The sequence below is a fragment of the Felis catus genome, chromosome C1, assembly GCF_018350175.1.
Source record: "Felis catus isolate Fca126 chromosome C1, F.catus_Fca126_mat1.0, whole genome shotgun sequence".
NCBI lineage: Eukaryota > Metazoa > Chordata > Mammalia > Carnivora > Felidae > Felis > Felis catus.
In genome coordinates, this window is record NC_058375.1 from 105991768 (window position 1) to 106014415 (window position 22648).

Below are 22648 nucleotides of genomic sequence, written 5' to 3' on the forward strand. Positions count from 1 at the left end.
CAACAAATTCTTCCTTGCTAACCTCTCTCTTCCCCTGGTTCTGCCACCCTCAGTCCTGAAACTTTTAAAAATAAGTTGTCTCCATTTCCTGACCTCTCCTTCATTCGTCCTGCCCAAGCCTAAATTCCACTTTGTTAACTGACCACACAGCTCCTGACTATGTTGCAAAATTAAAGGTTGGCCTCTTAAGTTTCTATGCTGACATCTTCCTGCAACATTTTGATCACATCCTTTTCTTCAAAACACTTTCCTCCCCTCAGCTTCCTCAACATCAGTCTCTTCTGGTTTTCCTTCTAGGACTATGGTCTTGGCTTTGTAGACAGAGTCTCCGGGGGTTCTAAGCATTCATCTTATTCTCAATTGGAGGTGAGGGAGCACGGCAACTTCTACATGTAAAATTACTTGATTTATAGGGTGCTTGGGTGTCTCAGTTGGTTAAGCATCCGACTCTTGATTTTGGCTTGGGTCATGATCTCATAGCTCATGAGACTGAGCCCCAAGTTGGGCTGTGCACTGAGCCTGCATAGGATTCTCTCTTTCTCTCTGCCCTTCCCCCACTTGTGCACACATATGCACTTGCTCTGTCTCAAAAAAAAAAAAAAAAAAAAAGAAAAGAAAATCACTTGATTTATATAATAATGATTCCTAAGTAGTTTTTCCACGGCCTAGGCTTTTCTCCCAGGCTTCAGACCTGTATATCCAACTCCCTGTTTAATAGACAACTCCAGCTGCTGTCCACAGATACGGCTAACTCAGAATATCCAAACATGTTATCCCCCTCCCACTGCCAACCTTACTTTCTGCAGTGTTTCGATCTCAATAGTCTCACCGTTCGTCCATTTTCCCCAACACAGAATTTTAGGCACTATTCCTAACTTGTTCCTCACTACCTTCACTTCATCCATATCTACACTGTAAGTATCACTTACCTTCTCAGTATCTCTCCACTCTATCCTCTTCTTCCCCTCAAAGCCAGTAGCCCCTACCATCACTCACCTAAACTGAAAGAGCCTTTGGCCTGTCCCCCTAACTCTGGTTTCAATCTCCCCCAACAATTCATTCTCCTAATGCAGCCGGTATAATCAGGACTAAAAGTAAATTTGAATATATCACTCAAGGACTTAGAAAAAATCCTTTTAATGCCTCCGCAATGACTTATAAAGTTTAAACACCTTGGGTGCCTGGGTGGCTCAGTCAGTGAAGCATATGACTTCAGCTCAGGTCATGATCTCACAGTTCGTGAGTTTAAGACCCACATCAGGCTCTGTGCTGACAGCTCAGAGCCTGGAGCCTGCTTTGGATTCTGTATCTCCCTCTCTCTCTGTTCCTCCCCCGTTCATGCTGTCTCTCTCAAAAATAAATAAAAATGAAAAAAAAAAAAAAGTTGAAACTGCTTTTCATGCTTACAGGATTTTCCACCACCTGTGTCCTAGCTTCTGACCCTCCCCTTATACCCTACACTTCAACCACATTGAACTTCCTTTAATTCTTTGAACCTCCATCCTCTCACTCTGTGCTTGGAGGACATTGTTCATCCCACTTCATGTGGCTCACCTTCATCATCCTATAGGTCTCAAATACTCTTCTTCCAGGAAGCCTCAGCAGGCTTGCAGAATAGGTATATGCTGTTCTATAGCCTATACTTCCCCTAACACAACACTCTCCATGCTCTATTGTACTATTTAACTGTCTTGTTAGCACAAAATTTCTGGCACCTAGCCCAGTGCATGGCATATAATCGAAATCTGATACGAAGTTTTACAAACACATGTGTAGTACCTTCTCTACCAAGATTATCTGCCTAGCTCAGCCCTGGCCTCAGCATCCATAAAATTAAAAAAATGAGAATATGGGAATCGCTTGGTGCCTGGTACCTGGTGCCTCATGTAATGCTGTTGGAATGCATTGCCATTTTTGAAGACCTTCAGGCAATAAGGGCAGAGCAGATGCCGAGTATCCTCATGGATCATCCGAAAATGGACATCTACCTCAGAGTAGAGTGAGGAGCGATATTGACACACCTATGTCACATAAGAGGGAAAATAAGCTAAGAGCGAAGTGAACAACTGAGGCCTTAAAAAAGAAGTAGCAACGAAAATGTCAAAATAAGAGAAAAACTAAGTTCTCCTAAATGTATAGAAATCAAATTATTCTTCTTAGTCTGCAATGCAGGGCTGTTTGTGATAAATTCAGCTGTGAATGAAGATAAAAACGGAGAAGGACAAGAAAGTCTGAGAACAAGTCATATTGTGGCTACAAGGAGTAAAGTTTTCCTGGTCCATCTCCAGAGGGCAGCTCAGGAGACACACTTCCACAGCATGTGTGTATGTTCTCTGATGGGTTCCCTGGCTGGGTGCCTGCACATGTTCCTTTGATGTTTTTCTCTGGCACAGAAAATCCTGAAACAGGACCTATGTTTATTTTATTTCTTCTGGCTCTCCCCAGTGTCCCTAAAACTGAGTGTGTACAGGAGGTACTCAGCAATGTTCATTAGTGAATTCTCTGTATTTAGCCTGAGAGCAAGGTGGCTAAGGCTCCCTAGAGAAAGAGGCAATACCTGGCAGACATAAGGCATCTCTCCAGGCTTATGAGTATCCTTCATATGCTGGAGAAATAGTGGCTCACTCTCAAACGCCCACTCACAGATCTTGCACTTGGCTGTAAGAAGAAAAATAATCAATAAATCCACCTGAAAATAAGACCAAAGTCCCGCTGACTCATAATCTTTATTTTCTCTGACTTCTCTATCTTCATTTTCAATAATCAGTAAAATCACTGAGTTTCTTCCTTCTTTAAAATGGTTGTCTTAATGTCTGTGTTGCTGATGACAAAATTTTATGTCTCTAGTTCAGACTTTTTACCAAAGTCCTGTTTGAACTATCTACAAAACATTTTTAATTGGCTATTCTGCCACCAGTGCTAACTTAATTCAGCCTCCTCTTCCTGATTTGTTTCCCTTCTCACTTCCCTACCTCCTCCTGCACTTAGGCCCTGTCTCTGAGTCTAAACACCTGTGTTCTGCCACCATTATTTCACAATGCATCAAGGAATGGTCATTTTGCTATTCTCACAGACAAAAACTTGGTAGAAACCCACAGGATTTTCTACTACTAATCAGCTGGCTTCCGAATATCTCGTATCTCTCTCCAATAAACAGTGTCTATGCTTTACATACCATTGCCAAGTGAATTCTCCTAGAATACTACACTACTTCATTTCTCTGCTCAAGAATAGACACTGACTATCTCCACAAACATTCACCAGACATCTACTGAATGAGTATAAGAATTGATCCTTAAAAGACCGACAATCATGAACAGAAGTTCTTGCCTTGTTACGAGTTGTTGAGATCATTAAACTTTGAAATTAGTCATTCTGTCAAGCTTATAATGCTGCAATTGTGAATTTTTATCAAAAATATCAAAAAAATTCAGAATTGCTATGTATTTTGAATTAAACAGACAAAATTATTTGTTTTTCTTACTGTCACTGGAATTATTTTCAAGTTTTTGCAAATATGGAAATAGTAAATTTGAAGCTTTAATCATTTACTGGACAATGTCCAGCACCTGCTTGCCCCAAATAGTGAAACTGAAATAATTCTTTAAAGTAAACTAACAAGGGGGCAGCTGGGCGGTTGAGCATCCAACTCTTGATTCTGGTTCAGGTCATGAACCCAGGGTTGTGGGATGGAGCCCCGCATCGGGCTCTGTGCTGAATGTGCAACCTGCTTAAGATTCTCTCCCTCCCTCCCTCCCTCTCTCTCTCTCCCCTCCCCCCCAACCCCCGCTCTTCTCCCTAGCTTGCACACTCTCTCTCTCAAATGAATAAAAATTAAAACAAAACAAAACAAAACCAGGTGTTATTAATCTGGGGTCCATGGAGGAGGCCTCAGGGAACTTCAGTATCCCCTGAAATTTTTCCAAGAGTACAATGTTTATTTTTCTGAAAAAGCATTCACAAGTTTGTGTTTATCTCAAAGGGGTATGACAACCCATTTAGAAGTACTGCCTAAAGACTCGTTAGGTGCTACAAGGACAAAATAAGTAAAAAATTCTGTCTGAAAGGATGGAGAGAAGCTGTGAGCTACATAAGCTGAATGCTATAAGAACTGCCAGCAGAGGGTCCAAGAGTAGAATGGAAAACAGCACACAGGTATGGAAGGTACGTGACAGGTTTGTGGAACAGTAACTAGTGGCATGACAATGTTTTCTCCTGTGTTTTTGTCCTTCACCTCTTAATTCAAATCGCTTGTCCATGAGTTACTTTTTTTTCTAGAACACCTTAAACTACTGGTGCTTTCCAACCTTCTGTCCTAGGCTTTCTTATTCTGTGTTTTCCCTAGGCAATCTCATTCAACCTTGAAGGCTCTTCCCACAACCTATACATCAGCTCTCTTGGTATAGCTGTCACACATCATCAATAATAACATTTATTAAGCAGTTTCTAACACATAAACACCATGCTAAGATTTAATCTCATACCAAGAATACCAGTGAGATAAAAACCTATGCCATCAGTGAATTTAAGAGGTCTCTATTAACCATCCACATCTGTTCTAGTTCTACATTGGAGGTGGTATAGAAAAAAATCTGAGAGAGAATTAACTGATTTTGCAAAGCAGCCATCCTAACACGGTCCCTTCCAGTACCATTACACTCATGTCTTTAATACCCAACACAGTCTCTTACTTTGAGAAGATAGGAGTGAGCTACTATAGCTTCTGCTTCCTGTTCTCCAAACTTTGAAATAAAGGATAGAGACCTTATACCTTTCTAAGGCTCAGCCAACCATTCCATATATTCTAAGACCTTATCAAGCAATCAGTTCCCTCTTTGTAGTGTCTTTTTCCACACAGGATCCTCCCCTGACATCTGACCATGGTTAAGTTGCCTGAAGCATCCTTCCCTCAACTCGACCTCTTCCTCAGTCTACTGCCCTTAAACAAGTGTTTAAACAAAATATAATGCTATTAAGATTATACTGTTACTGTAAGTAAGTGTAATGATTCATTGATGTTTTGGGGGACAATTCAGGAAATTTGAAAATGGACTAGGTATTAGATGATATTAAGGATATATGGTGCGCCTGGGTGGCACCAGTCGGTGCCAGTCGGTTGAGCATCCAACTTCGGCTCAGGTCATGATCTTGAAGTTTGTGAGTTCGAGCCCCACACGGGGCTTTGTGCTGATACTGCAGAGCCTACTTGGGATCCTCTGTCTCTCTCTCTCTCTCTCTGCCTTTCCCCCACATATACTCTCTCTCAAAGGCACTATAGCTGTATACTGAAATAGGTATTTTTTAGAGATACATACTAAAGCTTTTGAGAGTGAAATGTCATTATGTTTATAATTTAAAAATACTTCAGAAAGGGTGCCTGGGTGGCACAGTCAGTTAAGCGTTCAACTCTTGGTTTTGGGTCAGTCATGATCTCAGTTTGTGAGTTCAAGCCCCACATCAGGCTCTGCTGACAGTGAGGAGCCTACTTGGGATTTTCTCTCTCTTTCCCTCTCTTTGCTCCTCCCACTCTCTAATTAAATAAATAAACCTTTAAAAAAATAAAAACACTTCAGAAAACACCTTCAGAAAACAAAAGGAAACATTTTTTCAAAATTAAAAAGAAAGCAATGGGTCCCAAAAGATGAACATTAAAAAATAAGCTACTTTTGGGGTGCCTGGGTGTCTCAGTCAGTCGGTTAAGTGTCCAACTTCGGCTCAGGTCATGATCTCACTTGTTCCTGAGTTTGAGCCCTGCATCGGGCACTGTGCTGTCAACTTAGAGCCTGGAGCCTGTTTCGGATTCTCCTCCCCTGTTCACGCTCTGTCTCTCTCTCTCTCTCAAAAATAAACAAACATTAAAAAAATAATAATAAGCTTTTATGCAGGATCTGCCACTGGTGCAGAACAGAGGAGTTAAAAAAGAATCCAAGAATAAAACGGATACATACTAAAATATAGAGAAAATATTTACCTCTTTGGGTCAATGATTTCTCAGGTTTTTGATCAGTATAAATTTTAAGTCATAAATTACTCAAAAATTAAAAGTCAGACATAACAAGAGTGGTTAAGTAGACAAAGACTGATGAGGTTCTGATGGTCTGGGGTTTCCCCCACAAGGAAAAACTTATCTTCCTATGTACAGTCATACTTACATGGAATTAACAAAAACCCACCAGCAGATTCTGTATAAAAATGAGGTGTACGCAGTGGTTGTTGCAGATGAGTTATTCAGACTTTCCAAGACTCTGGGGTCCTAATCTAGACCAAGTTGGCTAGTTTGCCACTAACTGCATAGTAGTTGATTCCAATATCCACTCTGTTCCCAAATTATTAGTCTGAAGTTCCATCTCATTAATTTTTAAATCTTGATTGCAGGCTGAAATGATTATATTTTGAGTATACTGAGTTAAAATTTCAGCGGTGCCTGGTTGGCTCAGTAGGTAAAGCATGAGACTTGATCGCAGGTGAGTTCAAGCCCCACGTTGTAGATAGAGCTTACTTAAAAACAAAACAAAACAGGGGTGCCTGGGTAGCTCAGTCAGTTAAGTGTCCAGCTCTTGATTTCGGCTCAGGTCATGATCTCACCGTTCGTGAGATGGAGCCCCATGCTGGGCTCTGCATTGACAGTGCACAGTCTGCTTGGGGTTCTCACACTCCCTCTCTTTCTCCCCCTTCCCCACTCATGCTGTCTCAAAATAAATAAAAATATTAAAAATTAAAAAAAAACCCTGTAAAAGAAAACCAAACCAAACCCAACAATAAACAGTTAAAAGGAAAAAAAGAAAACATTCTTAAATGTTTTATTTTTGAGAGAGAGTACGAGTGGGAAGAGGCAGAGAAAGGGGGACAGAGAATCCAAAGCAGGTTCTGTGCTGACAGCAGAGAGTCCAATGTGGGACCTGAACTCATGAACCATGAGATCATGACCTGAAGTTAGACTCTCAACCAACTGAGCCACCGATGCCCCCAAAAAGAAAAGAGATTTTTTAAAAAATTAAAAATAATTTCACTTAAAATTTTTTTTTTAATATTTACTTTTTAAGAGACAGAGAGACAGAGTATGAGTGGGGAAGGGGCAGAGAGAGAGAGAGAGGGAGACACAGAATCTGAAGCAGGCTCCAGGCTCTGAGCTGTCAGCACAGAGCCTTATGCGGGGCTTGAACCCACCAGTTGTGAGATCATGACCTGAGCTGAAGTTGGACACTTAACCGACTGAGCCACCCAAGGAGCCCCTCACTTTCTACTTTTTAAAAATGGCTACTAAAAAAATGAAAATTGCATATGTGGCACGTTATGTTTCAACTGACCAGCATTAGCCTAAGCCACAAATGGCAATCCCTTTACCCTTGCCAGTATGACCAAGGCCAAGGAGATGTAATGAGAAAACAATTCTGCTTAGTAAGAAACAGATTCAGGAAAGACACAGGAAGATCAGGTCTTTCTTCATCTGTGCTATTTTGTGCCTGAAGATAAGGCCCAAGATGAACATAGCCACTCTACTACAAGTCAGAGACAAGAAACTGCTGAGAAGTAGAACACTCAAGTCCTGGCCTTGCAGCTTACTCTACCTCAAGTCCTCTCAATTAAATGATATAATGGGGGGTGCCTGGGTGGCTCAGTCGGTTAAGCGGCTGACTTCGGCTCAGGTCATGATCTCGCGGTCTGTGAGTTCGAGCCCCGTATCAGGCTCTGTGCTGACAGCTCAGAGCCTGGAGCCTGTCTCAGATTCTGTGTCTCCCTCTCTCTGACCCTCCCCTGTCCATGCTCTGTCTCTGTCTCAAAAATAAATAAACGTTAAAAAAAAAAATTAAAAATAAATAAATAAATGATATAATGGATATCCTTAACATTTAATCCATTTTTAAGTCAAAGAATTTTAATCTGTAGCAAAAGCATCCAGATAACATGGCATATTTCTGTTTATGCATTTGCTCACACAGTTTCCCATCACTCTTCTTACTACTTTTCATTCCTCTAAATCCTTCTTGTATTTAAAGACCCTGAAAGTCTTTTGTTTTTTAAGACCCTAAAAGCTTAATAAGCATGACTTTCTGGGAAATCTAGCCTCAAAGATCTTTTTTCTTCTCTCAACTATCTCACCCATCACTGGTATCATACAATGCACGTGTTTATAACAAACATACGGTCTTGTTCTCATTTTCCTATATTTTCGTAATTTTTGTCTCTGCAACACAACCAGAAATCCCCTGAAGGACATAGGAGATATTCTAGGAGTCTGGACTCAACTCCTCACAATGGCACCTTACTAGAGATGTATGCTCTGAAGTAAATGGCTTAATTTTTGTAAGCCTGTGTTCAGCCTGTATTTCCTCATCTGCAAGATGTCAAGTGGAGGTAACACTCCACATCTTATCTCACATTTCATTGAAAGCACTATCTTAATGGTAAAGCACTTTATAATGTTACCTTTTGTCCTATGTAAAAGCTATCAGGGCACTAACTAAAGTCGAGGTCCAAATATAGATGACTGCTCCTCCTATAAAAAAGATCTTGGGGCGCCTGGGTGACTCGGTTGGGCATCCGGCTTCGGCTTGGGTCATGATCTCAATGTCCATGGGTTCAAGCCCCGCTTTGGGCTCTCTGCTGACAGCTCAGAGCCTGGAGTCTGCTTTGGATTCTATGTCTCCCTCTCTCTCTGCCCCTCCCCCACTCACACTCTGTCTCTCTCAAAATAAAATAAAAACATTAAAAAAAAAAAAAATCTAGGTAAGGGATCCATCATGTTATATTATATACATTACAACACATTACAGTGGTCCTGAACCAAAGCCCCTAATATTTCAGGATCTAGCACTGAACTCAATTCAGGCTTGAAGGGAAGTCTAAGTTGTAAGAATAGATGATGAGTGAAATAAGGAATTGACTTGAAATGTGCCAAGAGCTTCCTCTGTACTGATACTCATATATAAATAACGGGGTCCCCCCAGTGCCATTCAATGAATGAAGAGCAAAGTCTACCCCTAGAGTTTAAGAGTTTCCAAACTTACTAGTTGATTCATAAGGACTATGAACATTTTCCAAGTGGCACTGGAGCTGGAAGGGCGTGGAAAACTGGCGATAACAGTGTTGGCAGATGGTATGACCATCTACCTCACCATTCTGCTGATCAAGTTCTACGTGGTGTTTCATATGGTTCATGAATCTGTAGCACAGCACACGGGGAAAGTACAGAAAACAAAAAAATGAGCCTTGGAATCCCAGAACACACATTACATGTGTCCCCTCCCGCCCCCATACATACAACTTCCCCAGTTTGGGACAGTCCTTTTCTGAGCCCAGAAAAGGGTTCCTAAAAGTAAAAGTTCTGTGGAAGGATGTACTGGTTTCCTTCACTCCACCCAAAGTTATCTATTATTACCACAATACCTCCTCCTTCTAAAGTACCATTTATTGACTTAATGATAATCCTTATCCAGAATGGATAATAGGACTGTTGCCCAAAGAGAAAAACTTAAACATCTAAGAAAATTTCAGTCTTCTTTTGTCCAGGGTAACCTCTGAAGCTACACTTACCGAATGTTGTTTTTTAGCCTTTTGGTACAATGTGGACATCGGAAAGACGTGGCGACCTTAGGGAAGTTTGTGAGTTGGGCCACTTTGCCACCATCCCGTCCATAGTAGAAGTCATCTACTAGCATGATGAGTTTGGTCTGGACAGCATCACCCACATTCTCATTTGGCTCTGGTACTTTGGTAGGTGGGGACAGAGCAGGAATAGGTGTAGAAGAGGGTGTGGAAGCAACAGGAGCAGTTTTCTCAGGGGACGGGGGCTTTGCTGCTGATGGGACACTGGGTTCTGAATCCAGAGACTTTCCTTTCTTCTGGTATTCCACCATTTCTGGGCAACAGTACTATAAAGGAAGATCATTGTAGTTATCCTGGGGCCTGGGATGTGTTAACTCCCCAACCTCATGAACATCTCCTGGGAATGGTGTGATTCTAGGTATTCTCATCCAGGTTTCACCCTTCGGTGTTCTACGGTGTTTCCAGGACTCCCACTTTTTCTAGTGGATATATATTTACAGCCATATGCCACTCCAAACCCCGTACCTTATACTTCTCCCTCCTGCTTTAGATCCTTTAACCACCCACTAGCATAACCTGCCTCTAAACTCCCTGCTAGGAAATTTCAACCTTTGTGTCTGGACTAATACCAAAAAATGAAAAGGCTAGAAATGGGAACTGGTTAATGACTGACTCCTGATTCAGCCAATGATACAATAAATAGAAGATAAACCAAGGCCAACTTGGCTTGAGTCCTGATTATCTAACAAACCTGTCCACCTGTGCAATTTCAAAATCAATCATGACCAAGGAATTAAGGTCACATATTAAGGTTCTAATCTACTAGAGGTTCTTTAAATGTATCCTTCCACATTCCAAAGTATAAAACTCTTCCAAAATAGGCCAAAGGAGAGCATAAAGCTTCCTAGTCATTTCAGAGCCCCCGTTTCACAAGTTCCCAACCCTATAGGAAGTATACAGTGGTAGCCATTGAAGCTGGATCCCCATCACAGGTGGTAGGTATCACTTACACACATGTGACCTCTCAAAGCTTCGGTAACACGGAATTGAGCATTACATCGTGGACATATTTTCCGTCCACCATCCTGGAGGTCGAACACTGGGATGGAAGAGGTCACTGGAAGAAGTGAAAAGCATTGATAAGCTTAGTATGATGATATTTGAAAAAGATTATTGGCCCTTTGAAGAAAGGTTAAACACTTCCTGAAGAGCACATTAATGTTTATCAGCAAGCATGAGAGATCACTATCAGGAACATTCTTTTCATCATTCTACCTCATGGCCAGCAAATCACAGCTCACAGATAAAATCCAGTCAGATGCGAACTTCTGTTTGGTTCATGAGCAAGGAATGGCTTTTACTTTTTTAATTTTTTTGTTATACAATTTTTTCTTTAATTGTCGTAAAACATACATAAAATTTACCTCTTAACCATTCTCCAGTGAACAGTTAAGTACGCTCGCATTGCTGTACAAGCAATCTCCACCAGGACTCTTTTCCTCTTGTAAAACTGAAAGTCTATACCCATTAACTAATTCTCCATTCCTCCCTCCTCTTAGTCCCTGGCAACCACCATTATACTTCCTGTCTCTGTGAATTTGACTCCTCTGGGTACCTCATTTAAGTGGAATCATACAGTATTTTTCCTCTTGTTACCAGCTTAGTTTAATACTTAGCAGAATGTCTTCAAAGTTCATGAATGTTGTAGCATGTGTCAGAATTTCCTTCCTTGAACAATACACTACTGTATGCATATATCGTATTTTGTTTATTCATCAGCTGATGCTCACTTGGACTGCTTGGAAGTCCAATAGTCTTTTGGCTATTGTAGGTAATGCTGCTTTGAACATGGGTTACAAATATGAGTCCCTGCTTTCAGTTCTTTTGGGTCCTACCCCAGAAGTGGAATTGCTGGGTCAGATGGTAATTTTATGTTTCACTTTCTGAGAAACCATCACACCAATTTACATTTCCAACAGCAATGCACAAGGGTTCCAGCTTCTATACATCCTCACCAACATTTGTTATTTTGTTTTTTGGGTAAGAGCCATCATGATGGGTGTGAAGTGGGATCTCAACACAGTTTTGATTTGTATTTCTCTCATCATTAGTGATGGTGAGGATCTTTTTGTGTGCTTAGTGGCTATCTGTATATCTTGTTTGGAGAAATGTCTGTTTAACTCCTTTGCCCAGTTTTTCATTGAGTTGTTTGGTTTTTTGTTGTTGTTGTTGTTGAGTTGTGCTTTATAGATTCTGCACTTGATCTTAGCCAAAAGGCTGAGAAGCGATGTGCTTTATATATTCTGGATGTTAACCCTTTATCAGATATATGATTTTCTAATATTTTCTCTTATTCAGTAGGCTGCTTTTTCACTCTGTTCATAGTGTTCTTTGATGCCCTTTTAAAAGTTTAAAATTTGAGGTTGTTCCATTTATCTATTATTATTATTATATTCTTTTGTTACCCGTGCTTTTGGTGTCATGTGCAATAAATCATTGCTAAATCCAGTATTATGAACCTTTCCCCCTATGTTTTCTTCTTTTATAGTTTTAGCTCTTATGCTTAGGTCTTTGGTTCATTGAGTTAAACTTTTATATATGGTGTATGGGTCCAACTTCATTGGATATGAATGCCCAGTTTTTCCAATACCATTTGTTAAACGTTTTTTACATTTTTAAATGGCTAAAACGAAAGCAAAAGAAGATATTCTGACACGTGGAAATCACATAAAATTCAGAGTTCACAGTTTTAGTGGAGTTCGGTCATGCTTATATGCATATTGTCTGCGGGTGCTTTTGCACAACAATGTGTAGTTGTAGCAGAGACCCTATTTAGTGCATAAAACCTAAAATACTTATCTGTTTCTTTAGAGAAAAAGTTTGCTGACCCCTGCTCTAGACCACTGAAAACTCTCATGTTCATATCCTGTCTCCACCTGGAAACCTCCCTACCAATTCCTAACTTTTAAACCTTGTGCAGAAATCCACCTCCTCCATGAAGCTTTCCTTTGATTACACCACCCATCTCTGATCAACCAGTCCATTTCACTCCTCTCCACAGCACAAGAGACACAGAATGGTTTCCTTGTAGCTGATTTAGTTATACTTTTCACAGTGGCCATCCTCTTTCCTACACTACAGTTTCTTGTGAGAACAGACTGTGGCAATTATATTCTATTTTACATCTCTATTTCAAGGCATAGAGTTCTGATATATCGAATGCTTTATTAAAATGTTTCTGAATGACTGGTCAGGTTACTGTACCTTTCATTGAAGACTCAGGTCCGCTAGTTCTTTGGGAGCCATGGGCAGAGCTGTTGTTGGATACCACCACTGGCCCAGGACTCTGGCCCAGGGAAGGGATGGTGTTAAGGGTATTCACCAGTTTGGCTACTTCATTGCTATTTTCACCTGTAACCCCGGGTCGCTTCACAGTGACAAAGCTGGCAATGCTCACTGCAGGTGGAGAGGGGAAGGAGGGAGCTATGTTGGCCAAGTGATAATCATCTGTTCTCCACCCACAGCCCTGCCCAGTACGGCCATCTCCACTTCCCAAGGCTCACCTAGCTTGGGATTGGGTGTCTGGCTGGATTGGCCTGGAGGCTGAGAAGCCAGCTGCCCCAGTGAGGTTGGCTGTGTGGCGGTGGGAGTGGTGGAGGTGCTGGGTGTGGACTTGGTTTGCTGGGACTGCGACTGTGGGACGGTGCTTCGAATGGTCAGAGTGGCCGGGATGACGGTGGTGAAGGTGTTGGTGGTGGGCCGCACAGGCATCGTGGAGCCTGGCCTCACTGGGGTCATCTGAGAGAACACTTGTGGGACTCCAACTGTCGGCTTAACAAACTGGGTACCTGGAGCTTCAAAAGAGAAACAAAGTACCACATCTTGGTCAATGAGCTCACCTTTAATACGTTCTACCAGTGTTTACCGGAAATACTGGAATAGGAAAAAATAATTTCTCCAAACTATTTGGTGGCCATCAGAGGTTACCAAGAGTAGCACGTTAGACATTTTTAATGTCTAAGAAAATAGGTATGTAAGCAGATAAAAGAACTTAGCCTCAGTAACCAACCCTATTAAACTGAAGAAGGAAGATTCCTATCAATTCCTCCCCAAACACCTTACCACACTGCCTTTTCCATCCCAAGAATACAATTAGGAGTAGCTTGACCTCAATACTGAAAGAACAAGGATGAGTACAGACTAGGAGGCAGTATGGGTATATATAGGCCAAAGGGCAAATGTGGTCCTGAAAAAAGCTATCTTTCTTTTTCAGGACACTAAAGGAGTCGTCCATTCTTTTCTATGCATTCAAAAAGACTGACTATGCCATTCTATTGGGATGTCCCAGAGGCGAATGTCCTGGCTCAGCTGCAGACAATTCCATGGACAGGTGTATAAGAAATATCAGAACTAGGTAAGATAAGGTCATGAGACTGAAGGCCAAAAACACTCTGTGGGCTCTGAGAACAACAATGACAACTTAGACCAGCTTATGGAGGTACCTTCACAACAACGAAATTAAGATCTCTTTTGGTCTGAATTGTAGTAAACTTACAGACACTTAATAAAGAACTGTGGGAAAAATTACAAGATTTCAGAAAATTATTTTCAATTCAGTTTCTTAAAAAAAAAATACTAACTAGTCATTGGCAATATTTATCATCAAAGGTTCGGTCATTTGTTTTATACCCAAAATCTATGCTATAAAATTAAAGGGAAAGAAAGTTTATAATCCCACCACGTAAGTGAGTAAACTTACACGAAATCGGAAATTTGAGAGTTTGCATTAATAATATTCCTTCAGGATAACAAACTTTACAGCTGACAAAAACACCAGAAGCAGAAAAATGACTATATAAACCCTTCTTTAAAGGGTGGTAAAAAGTTAAAAAGAAAAATAAAACCACCATCCTGGCCAAAGGTTAGATATCATTTTTAAAAATTGGGCTTAAATCAGTGTGATCTTATATTTTTAGATTTTCCTTAAGTATGCTTTTTAAATGACCAAGAATACTTTGAGACAGTAAAAACAAATCTTCTGGATGCCAGTTTATTTCAAATGGGTAGACATTTTTCCTTACCTGGGACTAGTGTTATTGGTCTAACCGTTTGGCCTTGCTGTACATTCAGCACAATCCCAACCTGATTCATCGCATTTTGTACAGGCCGGACATTTCTTACAGGAAATCCCTGCATTAAAAAGCAAAATGATCTTTAACATGGAGATTAGCTAACACTAGCAGATACTACAGTAAGACTACATCCAAAAAATTCCCACTCTTACCCAGTGGTTCTTTTTCTAGAGGTAGAGCTTTTAAATGACCAAGTTGGAGAAATTTAGGAATTCTGGCAAAAGTTTTGAGTGACAAAATATCAAAACTGAAGAATAAGCTTTAGTCCATATGAGCAAAAATGAAAATCTACTTCCTGTCTTAAAAAATCAGCTTAAAAAATACCTCATCCACAAACTGGCCCCTAAACAGATAAAGACATAGAAGGGGAAAAAAGTGACACTCTAAGAGTATTCACTGTAGTGATTCAACACAAACCAATTGTTAAGAAATTGTTTCCAAAGTCCACAAACCTCTGGCAAATCTGTAAGAGGAGAGTTTGTAACTCAGGAAGCCACAGGCCAACAGCAGCACTTGCCTTTAGGGTCCACATCCAGCATCAGGCTTTCAACTTCAACTGACATTATGTATCAAATAATCTGCCTCCTTCTCTTCCAAAGTTCTCCCTGCACTTCACCAATTTCACACACAGATTTCCAGAAGTCAATTAACTCACCCATTATAAGAAAATCAACCCAAGCAAAGGGCAAGAAGCTTTGAGGGCCAAGTATTAACACTTCCTAATCTAAGCTTTCCAACTAATTTCTGCCCAGATCTCAATCAAACCACTTAACAGTCCTCTGAAGGATAGGAAGAAGATATTACCCAGCTGTATGTTATATTGGGCTTTCCATAAAAGTTAGTATCAAATTATAAAACAGCAAATGAGAAAGCCAGGACAAAAGACAGGACTTAAAACTCCAAAGGTTCACAGTCTTTCTCTCCTTCCCTATCCAGCCCCAGAATTCAGAGTCCTACTCACCTGCGTAGTGATGAATATTGGTTGTGAGGCCACAGGAGAACTAGTCACATGATTGGCATTCTGCATGACCTGGACAGGCCTCAATACTGGTTGAGTAACCATTGTGCCCAGACCTGGGGTTGGATTCTGGGTTAGGATGAGCGGCTGTCCACCTTGTTGGACCAAAGAATTGCCAGCTAAGGGTAAAAGAAAAAAAAAAATGTAAGAGAAAACAAAGCCACATTTTACAAGAAACATTGGGGTCTCAGATAAGAAATGCAGTCTCAGATATTAAAATATCCAAAACTGTCATGACTCACCTCAGGTTTAACATCACCAACCTCACCAAAAATTTAAGCTTCACCCAAATCTACATCTAACAGAAAAACAGGTAGATAGGGGAGGTTCACTAATATCTCCCCCGTATATCTTAACTAGGGATGTCTTAATTTAGTAAGACTTTTTCCACATGGCTATCATTTGGACTCTGATGATTTAATATACGATTTAACATAATCTCCATACCAAACTAGCAAAACAAAGTAACATTTTTTTTTTACATATTTTAACTAAGTGAAACTTATTTTGTCAGAATGTAATTTGCTGTTAGTGAATCCACTTTAATATTTTTAAAAGAGAAGTATTCATCAACAAACATTAATTCAGCAAGTACACAACATCTAAAGAATGATGCCTCTTCCTAGTGATTTCAAATCTCAGAAATGCAACAGATTCTCTAAACAATCAGTGGCTTTTACAGATACGGGAACAGAGAGATTGACAGGCTATCCCTCTCTTTTTTGACATCAGAACTGATAAAGACTTGGCTAAAAACTAACCAACACCCAGTAAAAATGGTATGACTTCATGAAGCAGATGATTCATTCATAATAAATACTAATAAACTGGCTACTGAAACATTTTAGGTTGTTTTCATTTGTGAAAAAAGTGATTTTTTAAAGTTTTAAATGTTTTTAAATGTTTTAAAGTTTTGTTTTTTTTTTTTACTACAATGGGCTAAAAAAATCATTAATACTAAACTTTACTGATTTACAAAGAATACCCCAAAACCAGACAGAAAATTTCAGAGTTGATATACCTAACTCAAAGATTCAAATAAGATACTGTGCCTCAACTTTTTGCCTCAAATAACCACTGTGGGATGGGTTCCTCTGAATTGTATGTCCTACTTGACAGATGGAGTCAGTGCAGTTAGCTACAAAGCTAGACCACTGGTACAGGTGGCTATTAATGGGCCAACAATGGCTTGTCCCACTTTTTTCCAGAAATTGAGTGCCCATCAGTGGACCAGACCTCATAGTTATGAGGCCAGCTGAATAGTGATTGAGAGGTTGACAAACAGAATTTCCAAGTTCTATCAATGCTAATTATATTGGCAATTTGCTATTTTAATTTAAATGTTTTATTACGGAGAAGTTCAAATACACAAAAATAGAATATCATAATGAATGTACCCCATGTACCCATCACTCAGCTTTAACAATTATTAACTAGTACCAATTTTGTTTTATCTGTACCTGCCACCCACTTTCTATAATAACTCTAATGAATTCTAATAAAATATTTTAAATGATTCTACATTCTTAAGTTTTTCTTTAAAGAAATTCTGCCAATTCATGGGTCTTACAAAGTTCTATTTCCAGAGGATAAAAGAAGCAGGCAATCAGAATCCTTAAAACTTGAAATGCCTATAAAAGTATCAACCAACCAGCACCCTGCCTCACAGGGTGCTCTCAAATAAACTTGGAACCATAGCCATAAACTGATTAAATACGGGTTAGTGATTCAGCAGCTTCTCTCACAATATGCTGTTTTTACAAATCTGAAGGTCTTCATGTTTCCTTTATTTTTTTGTTTACTTACATAGCCTTAAAACCCAGGGATGAGAGCTAAATTGAGTCAAAATGGGCTAAACAAGAGTTGAAAGCCATTATTAGTTATAGAATAAGAAATCTATTAACATTAAATTCACATCATTCACAGCTCAGAATTAAGCAGTGGTTTATTTCACTACATACTATGTCTTTCCAATGCAAACATATATGATCAGTCAGAACTACAGAAATCATTTCTAAACGCTGAGTGGTAGATTCTGAAGAACAAAAAGGATTGCAAAAATGTTCCAAAATTTTATTCCTGATACTTTCTTAAAAAAAAAAAAAAAAAAAAAAAAAAAAAGCTTTACTGAGATAACATAAACATACCATACGTATTACCCATGTAAAGTATACAATTCAGAGGTTTTTAGTATATTCCAATACAAGCTTTGTGCAACTATCACTTCTATTTAATTCCAGAACATGTTCATCATCCTAAGAAAAAAATCTTGTGCCCATTAGCAGTTTTTCCCTATCTCCTCTCCCCAGCCCTGGAAACCACAGATCGTATAAATGGAGTCATACAGTATGTTGCCTTTTGTGTCTGACTCCTTTCATTCAGCACGACATTTTCAAGGGTTATTCATGTTCTAGTACACATCAGTATTTCATTCCTTTTTATGGCCAAATAATATCCCACTGTACAGATATACCACCTTTTGTTTATCCATTCAACAGCTCACGCTGTTCCATTTGGGGGCTATATGAATAATACTATGAACATTTGTTCAGGACATTTGTGTGAACATGTTTCCATGTTTTGGGTATACAGCTAGGAGAATTGCTGAGTCATGTAAGTACACTTAACTTTTTGAGAAATTGACAAACTATTTCCCAAAGTGGCCATACCATTTTTACATTCTCATCAGCAATATAGGAGTCCCAATGTCTCCACATTCTCACCAACACTTGTTATTTGTCCACCTTTTTGATTATAGCCATCCTAGTGGGTGTAAAGTGGTAATCTCACTGTGGTTCTGATATGCATTTCCTCAGTGACTAATGATGTAGAGCATTTTTCATGTGCTTACTGGCCATTTATATATTCTCTTTGGAGAAATGTCTATCTAGATCCTCTGCCCATTTAAGAAATTGGATTGTCTTTTTATTATTGAATTGTAGTAGTTCTTTATATATCCTAGTTATCATGTCCCTTATCATATATATTATTTGCACAATTTTTCTCCCATTCTATGGGTGTTTTCACTTCTTGATTATGCCCTTTGAAGCATAAAAGGTTTTAATTTTTATAAGGTCCAATCATTTTTTTCTATGGTTACATATGCTTTTGGATCCTAAGAATCCACTACCTAAATCAAGGTCATAAAGATTTACACCTATGTTTGCTTCTAAAAGTTTTAGCTCTTACACTGACCATTTAGTTAACGCTTATAAACGGTAAGGAGTGGAAGGGCCACTCCATCCACTTCCATGTGGGAAAAGTACCCAGTTGTCCCGGTATCGTCTGCTGAAAAACTATTCTATACCCATTAAATAGGAAAGTATTGATTACATTTTATTCTTAAGCAATTATCATTCTCCATGGAACAGGTATTTTGGAGTACAGGACAAAACTGTGTCCATAACCTTTCCACTATTCTTTCAAAATAATCTTTACCTTAATTATATTTTAACACTTTACTCATAAAATACTACACACATTTAAAAGGCTTTTTAAAAATTATTTTAACATTTATTCATTTTTGAGAGACAGAGCACAAGCAGGGGTGGGGCAGAGAGAGAGGAAGACACAGAATCTGAAGCAGGCTCCAGGCTCTGAACTGTCAGCACAGATCTGGATGCGGGGCTCAAACTCACAGATGTGAGGATCATGACCTGAGCCTAAGCAGGATGCTTAACCGACTGAGCCACCCAGACACCCCTAAAAGTTCTAAAGTACAATGATAAACACTCTTGAATCCATCACCCAGCACAGGACTAGACCATTACAAAAACCATCAATGTACTCCTCCTCCGTCTCAACTCCTGGCCTCCCTCCCACATTAAAAAAAAAAAAAAAAAGTTCTTCAAAATCAAGAGTCAAGAAAATGCTTTCTATATAGAGAGGGCAAAGAAAACAAGAGAAATAGATAAATTATAAAAGCTAAATCAGTGCCCCCAAAATAATTTTTTTTATAATATAATTATTGGTGGAGGTGGCTATTGATAACCAGGAGCCCAACCAGCTTTAAATATTTGTTTATTTATTTATTTTTATTTTATTTATTTATTTTTTTGAGAGAGAGTGGGGGAAGGGCAGAGCGAAAGAATCCTAAGCAGGCTCTGTGCTGTCAGCTTGATCCCACGAACTCTAGATCACGATCTGAGACGAAATCAAGAGTCTGGTACACTTTAACCCACTGAGCCACTTAGGTGCCCCAAATCCACTCTATTCTGAAGTCTCATCCTTAAACCTAGACTAGCATCTCAAGAATATCAGATAAGGGCGCCTGGGAGGCTCAGTCGGTTAAGCATCTGACTTCAGCTCAGGTCATGATCTCACAGTTCGTGAGCTCGAGCCTCACTTAGGGTGAGCCCCACTTCTCTCTCTCTTCTCCCTCTCTCTCTCTCCCTCTCGTGGGATTCTCTCTCTCTCTCCCTCTGTCTCTGCCTCTCTCTCACTTATGCCCCCTCTCAAAAAAGAAAAAAAAAGAATATCAGATTTAAAAAGTTACAGAATTGCCTGTATTATGCAAAAAGAGGGGTGGCTAGGCAAATTGGATTTATTAATGCATGCTTATCTATGCATGAAAATGTTTTGGAAGAATACACACGACATATGTAACTGGTTACCAGTCTGTACCCAATTTTTTTCCCACTAACATGGGTTAATGTTTTATTTATTTATTTATTTTGAGAAAGAGAGAGAGAAAGAATGGGGTAGAGGGACAGAGGAGAGAAAATCCCCAGCAGGCTCTATGCTCAGTGCAGACCCTTGATTCCATGACCCTGGGATCATGAGCTGAGCTGAAATCAAGAGTCAGATGTTCAACTGACTGAGCTACCCAGACCCCCCATGGGTTAACATTTTAATTTAAATACTAGAAGTATCTGTATATAGATAGATTTTTTTTTTAACTTTGTACACAGCCCTAGGTGGACTCGGAAATCAAAAGTCCATTCAAGGAGTCAAGGAGACTAGGTCATGTCAGTGTGTCCTCATAAGCCTTGGAATATCGTACGATCAAAGAAAAATTTAGTTATGCTGGTTGCTAACAGCACTTTGACAGATTATTTTAAGAGAAATACAGGAAAGCAATATAACACAGAGGAAAGGACACAAACTGAAATCTAGACAATTCAAATCCAGTTTAGTCACTTACCAACTATTTGACTTTAAGCACATTGTTTAGACTCTCTAGGCCTTTGGTTTCCACATCTGTAAAATGACAGAATCCTCTGGATAGTGGTTCCTCATCTTTATATATATATGTAAGGGCCCCTATCTATAAGTTCAAAAAAATTCTAAGGATGTTTCATATAATAAAAATAGTATTTTCAGTACCCAACAACTGAAAAAAATGCCTACAGAAATTAGATTTAAGTTCAATAGTACCTAAAGTTGGCAGCAATATGAGGAAAGAGCTATTGGTGGGCAATTATTCAGGGCAATCTATTAGGACAATTTGAGACCATCTATCAAGTTTTAAATGCCTGATCCAAACAATTTCACTTTCTACTGCAGATATGCTTACACAGTGCACACAGATACAATGCCTGAGAATGCTCACCAAGCACTGCTTGTAATCACAAAAAATAAGGACTGTAATAAATATCTAACAGTAGAGGAGAAAATGGTTATAGCCAAAAATAAAACCACCATATGTACTTCTAATGGAAATATAAACTGATACAACATTTCTAGATGGTCATTCCAGGAAAAATATCAAAAGCCTTAAAAACTATGCTGAGTTTTGATCCAATAATTTGACATTTATAAATATGTTCTCAGAAGTAAGGAGGTGAGAAAAGACACAGAGACAGAGATGCTCACAATAGCTCTTTAAAGTACAAGTATAGCCCTTTACAACTATCGTTAATAATAAGTAACCAAACAACAGGAAATACAGTTGACTCTTGAACAACACAGGTTTGAATTGTGAAGGTCCACTTGTACATGGATTTTTTTTTAAGTTTATTTATTTTTATTTAAAAAAAATTTTTTTTAACATTTATTCATTTTTGAGAGACAGGGCATGAGTGGGGAAGGGGCAGAGAGAGGGAGACACAGAATCTGAAACAGGCTCCAGGCTCTGAGCTCTCAGCACAGAGCTCTATGCAGGGCTCGAACTCACGGACTGTGAGATCACGACCTGAGCTGAAGCCGGATGCTTAACCGACTGAGCCACCCAGGTGTCCCTAAGTTTATTTATTTTTGAGAAAGTATGTGTGCATGGGGGAGGGGGGAAGAGGGCAGAGAAAGAGGGAGAGAGAATCCCAAGCAGGCTCCATGCTGTCAGCCAGAGCCCGACATGGGGTTTGATCTCATGGATCAAACCATGAGATTATGACCAGAGCAGAAATCAAGAGTTGGACACCCACCCAACTGAGCCACCCAGGCACCCCTGGATTTTTTTTTAATAAATATAGTATAGTACTATGTTATCTCTCTTTTTTATGATTTTCTGTATAACATTTTCTTTTCTCTAGCTTACTTTATTGTAAGAATACAGTATAATACATATTACATACAAAATCTGTGATAATCAACTTATCAACAGAAGGCTATCAGTACTTAAATTTGGGGGGAATCAAAAGTTATATGTAAATTTTCAACTATGCAGACAGTTGGCGCCCCCCATGTTGTTCAAGGGTTAACTGTACCTTTACTCATCAACAATGTTACAGACATACACTGATTAAAATGGGAAGATATTCATTACATATTAAGGGGAAAAAGGAGGCAAAGAGTAATGTAGAGGCTGTATGATCCATTTTTATAAAAAGTAAATCACAACATATACCATATGGGAGTATATAAAAGTACATATATGTACAAAATAAGAATTACAAATGGTTATCTCCAGGTAGTGAGATCACAGTTAAAAAATTTTTTCCTTCCTTTTATTTTTTTCAGTTTACTTTTTCTACAGTACACATATTATTCTTGTATTAATAAAGCTATTTTGTTT

The 22648-nt window shown here is 39.2% G+C and overlaps 1 protein-coding gene across 5 annotated transcripts in view; it reads right to left on the reverse strand.

Moving 5' to 3' along the window:
* POGZ (pogo transposable element derived with ZNF domain) overlaps positions 1-22648 on the reverse strand; it is a 52369-nt gene that overhangs the window by 6889 nt on the left and 22832 nt on the right. For 3 of the 5 annotated variants that reach the window (XM_011285146.4, XM_045033505.1, XM_045033506.1), the window contains 9 exons: positions 15640-15815; positions 14628-14736; positions 13110-13400; positions 12811-13029; positions 10557-10663; positions 9535-9872; positions 9009-9163; positions 2558-2658; positions 1875-2021 (listed from right to left, as the gene is read on the reverse strand). In XM_011285146.4, coding sequence (XP_011283448.1) covers positions 1875-2021; positions 2558-2658; positions 9009-9163; positions 9535-9872; positions 10557-10663; positions 12811-13029; positions 13110-13400; positions 14628-14736; positions 15640-15815 — 1643 coding nt within the window. The remainder of the gene's footprint in view (positions 1-1874; positions 2022-2557; positions 2659-9008; positions 9164-9534; positions 9873-10556; positions 10664-12810; positions 13030-13109; positions 13401-14627; positions 14737-15639; positions 15816-22648) is intronic. The other 2 variants (XM_023259160.2, XM_023259157.2) reach the window with 1 other exon arrangement.